At 42.8% G+C, this 15,582-nt stretch overlaps 1 protein-coding gene across 1 annotated transcript; it reads left to right on the top strand.

The window, feature by feature from the left end:
- The first annotated feature begins 231 nt into the window (after positions 1-231).
- On the top strand, positions 232-10,860 carry KCNV1 (potassium voltage-gated channel modifier subfamily V member 1). Its single transcript, XM_057367664.1, has 3 exons — positions 232-1,107; positions 2,861-3,387; positions 9,835-10,860. The coding sequence occupies exons 1-3, from the start codon at positions 626-628 to the stop codon at positions 10,344-10,346; spliced, it is 1,521 nt and encodes a 506-aa protein (XP_057223647.1). The 5' UTR covers positions 232-625; the 3' UTR covers positions 10,347-10,860.
- The last annotated feature ends 4,722 nt before the right edge of the window (positions 10,861-15,582 follow it).

The raw sequence follows: 15,582 nt of genomic DNA, 5'->3' as shown, positions 1-15,582 counted from the left end.
CCGCTGCCGCCGGCCCCCCGCAGCACATGACCCGCCATGGAGAGGCGCTGCCGCTGCCCAGAGCTCGGGAGCCGGGGCAGCGRGCGGAGGCTGCGGGCCGGGGGCGGCACAGCCGGGCGGCGGGCAGGTGAGGCGGGCCGGGAGCGGCAGCGGTGCCCAGCGCCCGGTTCGCGGCGGCCGCCCCGGCGGGGGTGAGGGGCGGGCGGGACGGGCTGGCCGGCGGGGCTGTCTGCTGTCGGGGCGCTGCCCGGGGTCGCCGCTGGAGCCGGTGCTCGTGTTGTGTGGTCCCGGTGGGTTTCCCCCGCCCCGACCCGGCGGCCGGAGATGGGCGCTGAAGCGGAGGGGCCGTCGCGGGCGGATGGTGGCGGCGCGGACAGCACGAGGTGACACCGCCTCAGGTACCGCGGCTCCTTCAGCATCCTCGCGGGTGCGGGCGGCGCTGCGCTGTGCGACACCGCCTGACCCCCGCCCCGCCGGAGGCACCGCTCGGAGGCGGCGGGGACCGTGCGGTGTCCCTGGGACGGTATCCAGAGGCACCATTGCCAGCCTGGCCCGGCCGSTCCTCTCTGCAGCCGTGTTGTGGTTTTGATCCAGGAGAGTGTGGGCTGCTGCTGGCAGCTACAGGATGAAGTCGCCTCCCTGCTGCATGTCTCTTTCTTCCCAAGCATCCTTGGAGGAGCCGGGGAGTASCACTTCCCTGGGTTCTCTGGACTCCAGTGTTTTCTCCAGTGAGGAAGAGCAGGGACCCCTGCTCCAGAAGGTCATTCCCTCCCTGGACTGCTTTACTATCAATGTAGGAGGCAGCCGCTTTGTGATGTCCCAGCAAACTTTGTCTTGCTACCCCGACACCCGTCTTGGCAAACTGGCAGTAGTGGTCTCTGCTGCCCGGGATGTGGCTTCCGGCCTCCTTGAGCTTTGTGATGATGCCAACCTTGTGGAGAATGAGTATTTCTTTGATCGGAGCTCACAGGCATTTCACTACATCCTGAACTACTACCAGACAGGGAGGCTGCATGTGATGGAGCAGCTTTGTGCACTTTCTTTCCTGCAAGAGATCCAGTACTGGGGTTTGGATGAGCTCAGCATTGATTCCTGCTGCAGAGACCGGTGAGTTGTGGGAAGGTGAGGCTTGCGGGATTGTGGGCTAGGTGAGTTCAACACTGACTTGCTTCAGGGACACTCAGGTGAGAGATCCAGCAGTGGGGACAGGTGAGGTAGCGRGGCATTCGGAAAAGCTGTGTGAGTTGAGCCTCGAGTGCTGCTCTAGCGGTGGATGGGTGTCAGAAATGGGAGATGTGTTGGGTGCGGTCACAGTTAACCTTTGTTGTGGGGGGTCAGCATTTGTTGGTCAGGTCAAGATGGTGAGACAGTAACAGGAACAGAGTCTGGGATCTCCTGTAGTGGCTTCAGACTGGCGTGGAAGCTCAAAATGTTTTAAAGTACAGTGCCAGAGATGAAAAAGGTTGTGAAAGGAGAGATGCTCCTTCAATCGTTTAGTTTGAGGTTGCCATAGAGGGATTAGGTGTGGTGTGGAGTCAGGCACCATGCTGGGAGGATTTGGATCCTCCCCACCTGCACTTTAATTTTGAAGGATTTCCAAATCCAAGCTGGAGAGGCAGAAGTGGGGGTTGGTCACCTGCCAGGCTGAGTGTGGGTGGCATGGCTCCGGGGGGAGCCATGAAAGGAAGCATCGCACGTGGATATAGCAGCTTACAGGGAGGGGGCAGCAGCCGCGGGAACATGGCTCGCTGGAGACAAATTATAACAGGCACTTTAGGAACGAGGTGGGTTCTGACTGAACCACCCCCAGGATGTTTCTGTTAATTCTATTTGCAGCTAATTTTTTCCACCATATTTAATGTTACTGGTTTGGGTTTTTTGGTATTGAAGAAATGGATTTTCTAGAGAGTGTAACTGCTGTTTATATATAGTAGTTATGTCAAAATTATTAGAAAGAAACAAAGAACTAATCCCATCCCAAAAGGATACTGGAGTTATCCTACCCTAGTATGGTTCAGTTCTTCAGCTGAGAAAGTTGGAGCCTACTTTTCATCTCTTTCTTCCTTCTCTGGTAGGTGTAAGTGGAAGCTCCTGCTACTTTGGTGATACATGGAGCTCCAGACCTCTGGCATATGCAGGACTAAGTGTATTGAAGGCAAAATTGTATAATCCTTTGATCTAAGGCCTGAGCTGTGCAGCAGTCACAAAGAAATATAKGAAAGAAAAAGATACTTTTTTTAGTGTATTTTTGGTGTTTCACAAAATTCCACTGTAAATATACTCTTGCTCAGACAAAACACTCTATATATTTACAGTCTGTACATTTTACTGAGCACAAATGCTTGTGCACTTTGTGTGAGAACCCATATATTGGTAGAAAGAAATATACTTTGTCATCTTAGTGTGTATTGATCAGAAGCTCACCCATGAGCTGGGTGGCTTTTGCTATGCCTTCAATTTTATGATTGTAAATATGGACCAGTGTAATAAAAATGCAATTTAGGTATTCAAATTGAGAACTGTTTAAAAGCAGAGGATCTGGTTATGCCAGGATTGCTTCCAAGAATGTATGTTAGTTGTGCAGCAGATCCTACTGTAGTCAACGTGATCCATGTAAATAATTGCTATCAGTAAAATTACTCTGCATATAGGAAATGGGGGAATAGAAGTATATCAGGTCAGTGGAAACATGCTGCAGGGTCTCAATTAGTAAAAACTTCAACCATATGCTTGATATTAGGGTTTTCTTAGCTCACATGAGGTAAACTTTAATGTATATTCACATGACTTGCATAGTAAATGATAAGAAAAGCATCTGCATACTGCTATTAAAAATGTCTTGGGGGATGTTCCTGGGCAGGTACTTCAGGAGGAAGGAGCTGAGTGAAGCCTTAGACATCAAGAAAGATGCAGAAGAACTGGATGCTCAAGATGAAGAAGAGGATTTTTCTGGTAGCCTCTGTCCCAATGTCAGACAGAAACTTTGGGAAGTTTTGGAAAAGCCTGGCTCCTCTGCAGCGGCCAGGACTTTCGGCACTTTGTCCATGGTTTTTGTTGTTGTGTCCATCGCCAACATGGCTCTGATTTCGGTAGAGCTGAGCTGGCTGGCCCCACCCCTGCTGGATGCCCTAGAGTACCTGTGCATTGCGTGGTTCACAGCCGAGTTTGTTCTGAGGCTCCTGTGTGCGCGAGATCGGTGTCGCTTCCTGAGGAGTGTGGCAAACATCATCGACCTCCTTGCTATTTTGCCTTTCTACATCACCCTGCTGGTGGAGAGCCTGTGTGATGGTGAAAGCTCCCAGGAACTGGAGAATGTGGGACGTATWGTCCAGGTGCTGAGACTGCTCAGAGCCCTGCGGATGTTGAAGCTGGGAAGACATTCAACAGGTATGTTTGGCCATGGCTGTGGTGCTTCTCATTTTTGCTGCCTGCAGCAGTTGTCCCTGGACATGGGCCTCTATTTTGTGTGCATTTCTGCCAGAACTTTTTTACACAATCTGTTAGCAGTAATGGCTTGTGAAAATCTTACTTTTGAGCATTATAATTGAGTGACAAGGGCATTCTCCAGTAAATTTTGGCTTTTCATAAAGCCTTGTATATTGTTTGCATAGAATATTTAAAAATATAGACATCAGAGTTATATGCTGTAAATMCTCCATCAGTCATTCATAATGTGATAAATTTTAAAATATGTATTTAAGTTGATTTTATTAGGAAAGAAGCAGAGATCATCAGCCCACACTTTTTGTGTTATCCAAGGCCTGCTAATGACAGCTGTCACAAGTTGGTTTGCTTGAAAGTAAATGCGAAGAAATGTGTCATGATTTTGTCCACTTCACAGATYCTGAAAACAACAAGTGGAGAATGTTTCAAAGAAATTGTTTAAAACTGAATCTTTGCAGGGGATGGGTTGAGGGACTCTCTGGTCCTGATGAACCCACTGGCATTCCAGTGGTATGTGGAACTCATCTGGAGGCTGCTTACGCAGTGGGACCTCAGTGCAGCACAGAATAGCAGTGTCAGGCTCTGCCAGTGTTTACCAATTGGTGTGGGACCCTTGGTGTCCAGGCACTCCCAACAGGTCAGTAGACAGATGAACAGCAAGCAGGGATGGTGCAGAAGGTGAAAAGCATTTCTGTGAACTGTCTTGTTCACTCTCTGGTGAAAGGAAGGCATAAAAATTAACATTTTCCAGTGGGAATTTATCAGAGGAAGCTGGGAGTTACTGGAAAGCATTGGATTTCCTTTTGTGTTTCCCYTGGTTTTATTACTACTTCATGGCATGTACATGCCTGGCTTTATGAAAGAATAAAAGCTGTCTTGGMATTTTCAAAATGATTTGATTATGTTCCCATTTAAATCACTGCAGAATACAGTGCTGAATTTGACAGGAGAAATGTTTCAGCCAACACTTGGAGCTTTGAAAAATTATATCCAAATAGTAAATCATGGTCTCTGTCCTGCAATAGTACCCTGTTCTGAAGACAATGATGATCATTCTTATAATACACCCAATGTGCCTTTGCAGGATTTCCARCCATGAAGCAGGAATTGTTTGATGTCCATATTTTTTGAAAGCCACCTCTGTGAACTGGCCTCAATTCAGCAGGAGTTAGTGTGCTCATAGCAGCAGGATATGTCTTATTTTTTTCCCATCGGGAAGGGTAACAAACCTGCCTGCCAGTGGCAGGAAGTAGCTTTGATGCTACTCATAAGTATAATCATAGTGATTTGGGAAGTATCTTAATCTTACTCTCTACCCTAGACTGTGCCTCTGCTGATGCATAATGGTCCCTTAGAAAGCAGTTGAGAGGAAGCTGGTAATGATTCAGTCTGGTAATGTGTTAGTTTTGCTTCGTTACAAGTTTTTCAGGGTTTGGTAGAGGTTTTTTTTTGCAAGAAAGGCTCCTCTCTAATTGTGTTTTGAAAGTAAGAAAAAGATTTGATCTCATCAAGGCACTTTTGTGTTGACTAACCAAATGGTCATCCAAAAGTATGTTGATTCAAGTTAAAAAGTTTACAGTTTATTGCATTTTACTGGTACAGAATGAATGTATTCATTCTGGCACTCAGTTTTGTGGATCTTTCTTTCAACTTGAAATTAGCTATTTCAGATTTCAGTAACTCCTAACTTCAGGTAAGGATACTTTCACAGATGGTCTAAACACTTAGAGTCTATTTATTCTTAAACTCAYTATTCAGTATTACCCAGTTTAGGTCAGAATATTGAGTGGCACTGAGTTTAGTAATACCAWGTTAGGTAGAAGTTTAATTTAAAATATAGTGTCCTGCTCTGGAGTTGTGCTGACCTGTTTTTACTGGAATCAAAATACCAGTTCAAGGTACAAAAAGCAGTGCATGTATCTATTTAAACCACTCGGGGCAGTGTTGCCATCATTGCGCTGGCTTCTTTGGCAGGTCAGTTGCTGCCCACTCAGGTCCAGAATACCAAATCAAATCTGTATAATTTAAATGTGAAAACTCACTGTTCCGACCTTCTGTCTGAAGCAGTTTGATAATGTGCTTCTAAATACACCCTTTACCACAGCTGCTATGACAAGATGAACCCCACGTGTATCACACAGAGACACCATCCTCCTGGCACATACCTAGGCAGTCCTGAAAAACCTCAGTGTTCAGGAATGGCTCTTGAAACTCTTCTGCTCTCTTGCCTTGGATCTGACAGCTGCCTCCCAGTGAAGCTTCTCGCCAACTCCTACACTCTCAGACCAGGCAAAGCTTCACGCATTGCTCAGTTGTTTCATGTGGCAAGATGAGTGCAGGAGCAGAAGATTGTGTCTGCAGGCAGCAGCTCCTTTCACCAAGGAGGGGTGTTGACAGCCACAAGGAGAGCATCTCTGTGTGCTGTGCAGAGCCATAGCAAGGCTGGSATCACAACAGCAGCCATCAGGGGCAGAAGTGAGTGAGGCAAAAAAACATCTTTTTTTCACTTTCAAGGAATTGCAGCTTAAYGCTTTCTGTGGGACAAGGACAAGAAGGAAGGGAAGAAATGAATAAAGTAATTTCTGACCCTTTGGCTCCCTGGAGGGATGTGATGTGTAGAAACATCTGGGCTAGACAGATGTGTGTATAATACTTAYGCAAAGTACTACACTTCCTTAGGGAACCAGTGAAATCAGTGGTACCTCTATCCATAAAATGTGTAGCTAGAGGGTAAGACTACTCTGCYAATAAAGCAAAATTATAGATTTTAGTAGTTTAAAGAATAGATGAGAACTGTAACTGCATTTTTCATGTACTCAGATGCTTCTCATCTGTTGCATTCCTCCTGGGGCCATGTTTTCTGTGAAGTTTTGCTAGTCTCCTCTGGGAAGCAGACACAGAGGGACTTCTTGARGAGAATTAGGATGTGACCATCTTACTTGTGATGGCAATGAACATATATTTGAGAGAATAGCATGTTTCACACTGTCATACCTCTGGAGACATGAAAAGTTGAAACTTGGGTGCTTTTTGTGCCAAAAATTTAGGATTATTTAAATAGTGTAAATTGAAGCTCCCAAATATCAGCTTGTATTGCCAAATCACTTTGGACAAAAGAGAGATAGAACATAACCTCATGGCAGAAATTATTCCCTTTCCTCCTAGCAGGGCTGGGGCTGCTTGCCAGCCTCACACCAACGCTGTCACAGCACCTTAGCACCTTCCAAGCACGAGTAGCCAAGCTGTCACAGCTCCTGGCAAGGAGTTCTCATGAGACTTGCTGAGGTATCTGTGCTGGAGCAGCCCTAGTGTGGCCATGTGCCAGGGCTCAGAGACATTTAAAAAAGGTACAAAATAAAATAGTAGTTTAGTTTGTACATGTGATTACACTAACTGATTCCCCCTTAGCTGCGGAGTCCAGTAACTTCTCTGATTCATAGATTTGCCTAAAAATGTCTCCTGACTTCATCTAAAGACATGAAGAATTATATCTCAATTTTAGATTACTATATTAGAACTAAGAATAATAAAAAGAAAAAATCAGACCCTGAACAGTTAGAATAATTAACCTTAGGAGAAAATGAGAATGTCATCAATGTAATACAAGGAGTCAACCGTTACTGTTCTGTTCCTCCTTTTTTTAATCTATTTCATGTGAAAGTTGCCTTTTTTTTATCTATAATATTCTCAAGATCCCTCGTAAGGTATAAACCCTGGCTTTTATAGTATTCATGTATGCTTTGAAAAGAAGTACTACAGGGATAATTTTAAATTGTACCTTCTTCTGACTTTTTCAGTAGGAAGTATTACAGGGCAGGATCACAGTAACCTCCTTGGAAGATGAGAAATTGATCTATGTCCTTGCGATTATCTCACAGAGCTTTTGCACTGCTGATATTAGTGTTTCCAAAATATGGAGGCAGAGAATAGATTGCACTTATATATCTTACTCCTCTTGTGTTAAAGATTTAATCTACGTCATTGTAATAAACATTCTACAGATCATAAAGCCTCAATATGGGCAAGTTCTTTACTGGATTTGGTAGCAGATAGCATTGGAAAAAAACCCTACATTCCCCCCAAACTCTACTGTGTACTTCCATTGTTTGCTATACATAAACAAAACCTTTAAAACCCATTAGACCTGCAGGGGAAAAGGAAGAGCCAAAATCAAGAAATGTTAACATCTTGTAGTTTGAGCTTGTGGAAGAATAGAATTGCTTATAACACTAATGAGCATACAAAGTCTGCAAGCAGAGGCAGAGCCTCAGTAAGGTGTTTTGCAGACACTAGTTTAGTGAGAAGTGTACCCATGAAGGGTAATTCATAAGCATTATGTTTTTCTCATTTATTAGAGAAAACATCTCACATTTTTAAAGAACAGTATTAAAAACCAATCCAAAGTGATTCAAGAGATAATTTCCATCTCCTGTGTGTCTCAGCTGAATTGGTACCCTGTTATCTTCCTTCTTTGTTTATGTGTGCAGCATTTATGCATTGCACTGTTTTTTTTTATTTACTTTCCTGCTTGCTTTGTGGGGCAGTCTAGYCTTGAAGCAGCAGCTCTGACAGGAATATGGGGATGCTAGGGAAAATAGTGTTSAGCTCCCTGAGCAGCTCATGGACAAAAGGACTGATGCAGTACATAAGTGAATTAACGATTCCATGCTTGCATTCAGAGGCTTTGCTGTCTCCAGTTTGGCACAAGTGCAGCTGCTGCTGGAAAACTGTTTGTTTTGATGTCTACAGATATAAGATAATGATAGGGTTTTGGTACAGATACAAGATAATGATAGGGTTTTGGGAGGGAAAGGGGGGGTCAAAGAGAGTATGTGACAGCTATAAAAGGATTGAAAACGTCCTTAAAGAAAAAGTTACTGAGTGAACTGAACTGGGGTCTAAGCACTCACATGAGAACACAGATTTGGTAACTAAGGGCTCCTTGGTCCAAGAGAAAAATAGGACAGTGGCTGGAAAACAGAGGATTGGCACATTCAGACTTCAAGTATAAAGCAGGTGCTTTTAGTGTATTTTTAAGTAGTTTAAAATAGATCTTCTCATACAGCCAATTGCTGAATCAAGAGAGGTTAGTTTAAATTGCATGTTTAYATAGTTCACATGGTAAGTAATGAGAAAAATTTCTATGCTCTGTATTAAGAAAATAGACATGATGTCAGAGGTGCAGTCTGACGCTCCGATCTATTTCTTTAAATCACCTTTTCCCAGTGGTGTTTAGAGAAGCACCTCTTTTTAGCCTAGCACGGTTGGTGCCCCATTAGACTAGCAGAAATTCTGGTGGGAGATSTGGAGGTCAGAGGCCATTGTGGGCATGGTGACCATGAAATGAGAGAGTTTTCAATTCTTGGTGAAGTGAGGATGATCTGTATGAGGGAATTGAGTTGTGCCTTCAGCCAGTTTGTAGACGACACTAAGTTRGGTGGAAGTGCTGATCTGCTGGAGGATTGGAGGGCTCTGCTAAGGTATCTGGACAGGCTGGATCAATGGGCTGAGACCAACAGTGAGAGATTCATTAAAGCCAAGTGCTGGGTTCTGCACCTGAGTCACAACAAACCCCTGCAGACAACAGGCTGGGGGAGGAGTGGCTGGAAAGCTGTYCAGTGGAAAAGGTTCTGGGTGTGCTGATGTGCCAGCTCTGCCCAAGTGTCCATGAAGGCCARTGGCATCCTGGCCTGGATAGTGTGGCCAAATGGACTCAGGGAATTATTATCACCCTGTACTCAGCACTGGTAGGATTCACCTCAAATCCCATGTCCAGTTCTGGGCCCCTCTGTACAAGAATGACATTGAGGTGCTGGAGTGTGCCCAGAGAAGGGCAACAAAACTGGTGAAGGACCAAGAGAGTAMATCATATGAGGAGTGGCTGAGGGAGCTGGGATTGTTCAGCCTGGAGAAAAGGAGGCTCGAGTGAGACCTTATCTTTCTCTACAACTAGCTGAGAGGAGGTTGTAGCGAGGAGGAGTCGACCTCTCCTCCCAGGCATCAAGCAATTAGAAAAGAGCAAATGGTCTCAGGCTGTGCTGGGGAGGTTCAGGTTGGACATAAAAAAAAATTTCTTMATGGAAAGTGTGGTTAAGCATTGAAATGGGCTGTCAAGGGARGTGGTGGAGTCACAGTCCTGGATGTRTTCATGAAACAGCTGGATGTGTCACTTAGTGCTGTGGTTTAGTTGACAAGCTGGTGTTCAGTTAAAGGTTGGACTCCATGATCTTGGAGTCTTTTCCAATCTTGCTGAGTCTCTAGTTCTCAAGACATGTTCACCAGCATTCAAAAAAGYCTATAAAGCAGTCAGCCTTTAAATAAGAGATGTTTTGCAAAGTTTTGATGACAGCTACGTGAATCAACCTACTGACAGCATTTYTTGTCTTTCAGGCTTGCGTTCTCTTGGGATGACTATTGCTCAGTGCTATGAGGAGGTTGGCCTTCTGCTTCTTTTCCTCTCTGTAGGGATCTCCATATTTTCCACTGTGGAGTACTTTGTTGAGCAAGGTGTGCCAGGCACAACTTTCACAAGCGTACCTGGTGCTTGGTGGTGGGCAACAACTTCCATGACAACAGTTGGTTACGGTGACATTAGACCAGACACTACCATCGGTAAGGTAGTAGCCTTTATGTGCATACTGTCAGGAATACTGGTTTTGGCTCTGCCCATAGCTATAATAAATGACCGTTTTTCTGCCTGTTATTTTACACTGAAGATAAAAGAAGCCGCTCTTCGGCAGCGTGAAGCTTTAAAGAAACTCATGAAGAACTCATCCAGCGATTCAAATATCAACGTTAATTTGCGAGACATATACGCACGCAGCGTCATGGACATGTTGCGGTTAAAAAGCAGAGAGAGAGCAAGTACAAGGAGCAGTGGTGCAGATGATTTTTGGTTTTGACTTTGAAGTTATTCAACTTCGTATAGCACATAGACTACTTCAGAAATGTAATATCAAGCATCTGTTTTTTTATTATTTGCTACACCGTATATTTGCTTTTCCAGGTGGAGTTTTACTTTTTTGGGTGGACTGAAATAATTATTGTATACAAAAGGCAGAACTCATAACAGAGAATCTGTCGAGGAGCTCTAAACCCTTCTTTCRGAACTGGATTGTGGTGGGTGAAATGGGAAATAACGGATCCAGGACAGCAAAACAATGATGCAAGCATTTGTCTAATCTAAATTCCTACTAATGTATAAGAATAAAGTCTTGGTGAAAATTGCCACGATGTTTTGAATTTTAACCATCTAGGTTTTGTATTTGCAYTTGGAGAACAAAAGTCAAAGTCACGAGGGAAAAGTGAAAAGGTAAGTCTAAGAAAATGAAATATTGAATAAATTTAATATGGCATTGCTATAACAAGCTTAATCTTGATTCTCATTCTTATCCCCTTCTTCTAATACATTTTCATGAAAAAAGAGGTTATTCTGGGGCAGCATGAGGGTTGGGAGGAAAGAGTGGGTGTAGAATTCCCTCATTTGCAGAGAAGCAAAGGGCTACCAGATATGTAAAATGGGTRTTAGGAGATAGGTGGAAGTATCAAGGAGATGCAAGATCTGTAGCAAAGTATAAAATAGTCATTAAATAAGTGTTGTAATAGTCTGTAGTTGCTTCAGAGCTAATACAGCTTTTGCAATATGGAAGTAATTTATAAACTTATTTTGAACTATGCCTTCTCTGTGCATTTTGATACCCATKACTTATTTGTATAGTTAAGCAGTTTTCGTTCTTGAGCAAAGTCACCACTGGATAGCAGAAGAGACAAAAATTGTAAAAAATATCAATGTTCTGATTTCTCTCTCTCCTGTTAAAATCGTAGGTATTCCAAGTGGACCAGATTTTTAAAACGTTAATTAACTTCACTGATTCATTATTGGAAAAATACTTCATTAAAATATTTTGTTTCAAAGGAAAAATGATCATTTGTTGGATTGAATGCTTACTCTATGCAGTCATCAAAGTAAAAACCTAAAATAATCAAAGGTATTTCYGTCGAATTTCCCACCACCCACCCCTCCAGAGGCCCAATACCATTCTCAGCAAACAAATCTTTTCTTTAATATAATTTCACTGATCTAGACTATGACATTGCATAGAATGCATATAACTAAGCTAGTAGGTTAAATTTAAGAAGTCACAAAACTCACATTTTACAGTTGTTTTGGTCAATATAAAGAGYAAAAAGCTACATCTATTAACTGTGGATCATTTACCTTTATGTATTTATGTACATAGAAGGCTTAAACTCCTATTGAGAACATATTGATGGGTGAAATAACTTGCTTTTATTAAACAKTGAATAATACTTGTTTTGAAACAAGTGTGTTTTTCTGTCATTCCCTGTAAATAATGGTGTAAACATAATAAGTAACCAAGATTTTCGAGGCATCTTGATGAAAACTGAGCAGGATTTCAGCATGAAACTTCTGACTTATCTGCTGGCATCAGTCAGCATTTGGATTTTGGACCAATGCAGCACACACAGCTGTCACCAGGATCAGAAGGAAGACAAAAACACTGGACACCAAAAGAGTGTCTTGCTCCACCAGAAATTGACTAGATTTGAAAATCTGTAGGTCATCTTCATGGTCTGTGGTAAACAGAGAGCAACTACTCCCCTCTCCCCAAATACTCTATGAATCTATCACAAAACTCCCAGTGATGTCCAGGAGACCAAATTAATTCTGCAAGGGAAGGTCTGGTGCAGCCCACTCTAGGTTATTATTTCATAGCTCTTTGGATCAGGAAGTCTCTCAGGCTGCACAAATTGTACAGGCTGTTTCTCATTCAAAAGTCATTCTAATTATAGAGAATTAGGAAGAAGCTTTCATTGTGGTAAGGCTGTTTTGTAATGTCTTTTGTGCTCTCTTGTACAGCATCTGATCTGTGTTTGARAAAGGAAATGCAGTTAGATAGCTGATTGATTCTCTTTAGGGAATGGCTGCTTTATTGTATCCTATGCTTTTTATGAAGGACTCAAAAGAATGAGAGAAATGTTCTAGGATGTATTCGTTGATTCATTCAGTTTACCATCTCTGGAGATSGTTTCCTAGAAATGCCCATGGGGAGATGTGGCTCAGACTTTATCCAGTAGTTGCAATGGCCTCTGTTTTCAGATCTCTTGATTTTAAATTCAGTGTCCCAAGCAGTGTTTGTCAATTGTGTTGTTTATACAGAACAGTTATCTGTCACATTATGAGCTGAGACTAGCAAATCATTTTACAGAGGAAGGCCAGTTCTGCTTTCAGCTCTCAGGCAGAAGGACCAGAGCATTCATACTGAGAAACACACAGTACAGGACATCACAATTCTAAAAAAATAAAGCTACACCATGTACGTGCTRCCACAGATTTGGGAAATAGCTCAGCCACCACTAAGGCACCAAATTAAGAATGTTACTTTGCTATCTTTAGAATATTACACTAAAGACAAGAAGCTACCTTTTGTCCTCATTTCTGTTCTGCCATCCCTCAGCAGACTTGGCAGACATGATCAGTAACATTGGCTGAAAATTCAGCATTTTAGCTCAAAACACCAAGTATTTTCACAAACCAACATCAAAGGATGTAGCTGCAGCACATAGAAAGAAACCCTGCATTGACCTTGGTTCCTTAGTACAAGGAGCAGTAATAGTGAAAATGACAGAAATGTAGAACCATAGAACAGTTTGGGTTGGARGGGACCTTAAAGATCATCTAGCTCCAAACCCCTTGGCRTGATAGGRTCRCCTTCCACTTCASCAGGTTTCTCARTTCCCCWTCCAGCCTGGCCTTGGACTCTTCCAGGGATGGGWCATCCACAACTTCTCTAGGTGTGTCAACACAAGCAGGCAGCTGGGACAACCACAAAGTCACAGGATTAAGAGTCAATTTATTCCTGTTCCCTTGCTGTCAGGGAGATTCTGAAAGCTGCACCTGGACAAAGATACACAAGCAGAGATGTAGGCACCTCTAAACTTGGTCCATSCTAGAGAATCACTGGCCTGCTGTTCCCTCAGGCTGCAAGGTCATTTGGTTGATTTGCAGTCCTCATTGCCAATTTCAAACACTGGGCAACCTTACCACCCTTGTAGTGMAGAATTTCTTCCTAAAATTTCATCATTAAAATTGTCATAATTTTACTTTGAAGAAAGGTAGAAGCATCCTGGGTCACATTAAGCAGAGCAGTGCCAGGAGGTCAAGGGAGATGGTCCTGCTCTTCAGCGTGGTGAGACAGGTCTGGGTGAAGTGTGCAGTGTTGGGCACTCCAGCACAAGAAAAGAGGGACAGGGTGTGGAGGTAGTTCAGCCAGATAGTGGAGGGCCAGGTTGCAGAGCCCAGCATGCTGGGAAATCCCTGTGTCCAGGAGAAGCAGGTGTGCTGATATTTGGTGGGGGAGACATCAGGTCTGGGGGTGTTTTCACAAATTCATGTTTGCTAGTATTTTACATGTTACTTCTTGTATTGTAGTGATTTTGATCTTGAATGCATACTTCAAYAGTCATTTTAATTATGTGGTTTTAGTAAGTTAATAAGCCTCTTCAAACCYGATTTGATATTAACTATGTAAATTGAGCAATTTTTCCATCAGACAGGAATTTTGCTGGTCACATCWGTGCTTGTGGGGTTGCACATTGCAAATATGGTTGAGAACAAAAAGGATGAAAAAGGAAAGCAGATAGTTAAGAGGTCTTTTGTTAAGTAATTTATGTTTTCTGACATAGCAAAGTCTTTTCATCTTGTTACGATTATTTCGATGATGAGTGCCATGTTTTTTTCATTTGTACAGTATTGTCCTCTCTAAGCTCCATTGAAGAATCCATGGTGTGCACAGCTTTAGCAGGACATTTTCCATGGAGATGCTCACCATCAAGCTGCACTTTTTTTTTTTTTTTTGAGGGAGTATAATGAGTCCTGTAAATGTTAGAGTTTTTCCTTTTGTGTAAAGACAGATCCTAAAAGACACATACATCTCCAGACAAAAGCACAGCTGCCACAGACTCACTGTAGCAGTTTGGATACATTTAAATTTGGTAAATAGTGAGCTTGACCTATTGGTCAGTCAGTAACTGAAGTCATTCCTTTATAAAATGTATTTTGATTAAATACTAAGCCAAACAATTCAATTATAATTAACTTTGTTGTTGTTTGCTGTATTTGGACTAGAATATTTTCTGAAAAAATGTGACCCCAATGTATAGGGCTGGAGCTTCTGCTAGAGGATGGCACTTCAGCAGGAGGASCACAGCCCATTTTGCCTCTCACTGGCATGTCAAAAAGCCTGAGCAGACACATCCCTTCCCACAGAAAACAGGAGGGAAAYTTTGTGCAGGTCAGTTTTGCATGCTGCCCTGTTACAGGATTTCTGTGTGAAACAAAAAAAATAAAATCTAGACTTACAACAAAGCCTATTTAAAGGTATTTGAAGCACTATTGCCTGTTTTATTTAAGTTACTGGTTTGCAGACACCAGGAGCCCCTTTAGCTGTGGTGAGGATAAGGAGGAGATCCCACCTCATGTCATAAAAGCAGGGCCAACACCAGTTGATGTAAACCTCAGTTGTTCCCAGTCTTTCTCAGACCTCCAAAAACAGCTGATGAGGTGGATTTACAACACACCAATGAATCTAGAACAGCCTGGAGTTAGGTTGGGTCTTACAAGAAGTCTACAGTTGTATTCATGTAACTAAAATTATGTGAAATGCCTATTATGAGCTGAAAAAAAACCTAGGCCATTGTAACAGCATTTGCAAATTAAATCCTTTTTCTYGTCAAAGAAAGGAAGACATGCAGATGTAAGATTATCCCTAGTTATCCCCAATTCTGTACAGCTTTCAATAAAATGAAAAGTGCTTGGAAGTCATGTTGTATCACTGTGTGGTCCTGCAAGCTGTGACAGGCATTTCATTTCCTATGGCTCGCTCACAAAGGCAGTTCTGTTTCCAATCTGTGCATCAGAGATAGATCCTGGGAAATGGCTGAAGTGTGCATGACTTTTCACCACCTAGTCCATGAACCAGTTTCTCTGTAGATCTTGAAGAGCAATTCGGAACAGCCTCTTTCAATTGTCATAAAAACAGCACAATGAGTTGGCTTGTCCTAAACACATTTTTCAACGCAGCAAAAAAAAGGCAACTGGCTGGAAAATAGTTAAAA

This window comes from Malurus melanocephalus, unplaced genomic scaffold, assembly GCF_030028575.1.
Source record: "Malurus melanocephalus ecotype Western Australia unplaced genomic scaffold, MMel_1.1 scaffold_3, whole genome shotgun sequence".
Lineage (NCBI taxonomy): Eukaryota > Metazoa > Chordata > Aves > Passeriformes > Maluridae > Malurus > Malurus melanocephalus.
The sequence above is the reverse complement of the archived record's forward strand: the minus strand, read 5'-3'. Positions and strand labels throughout refer to the sequence as shown.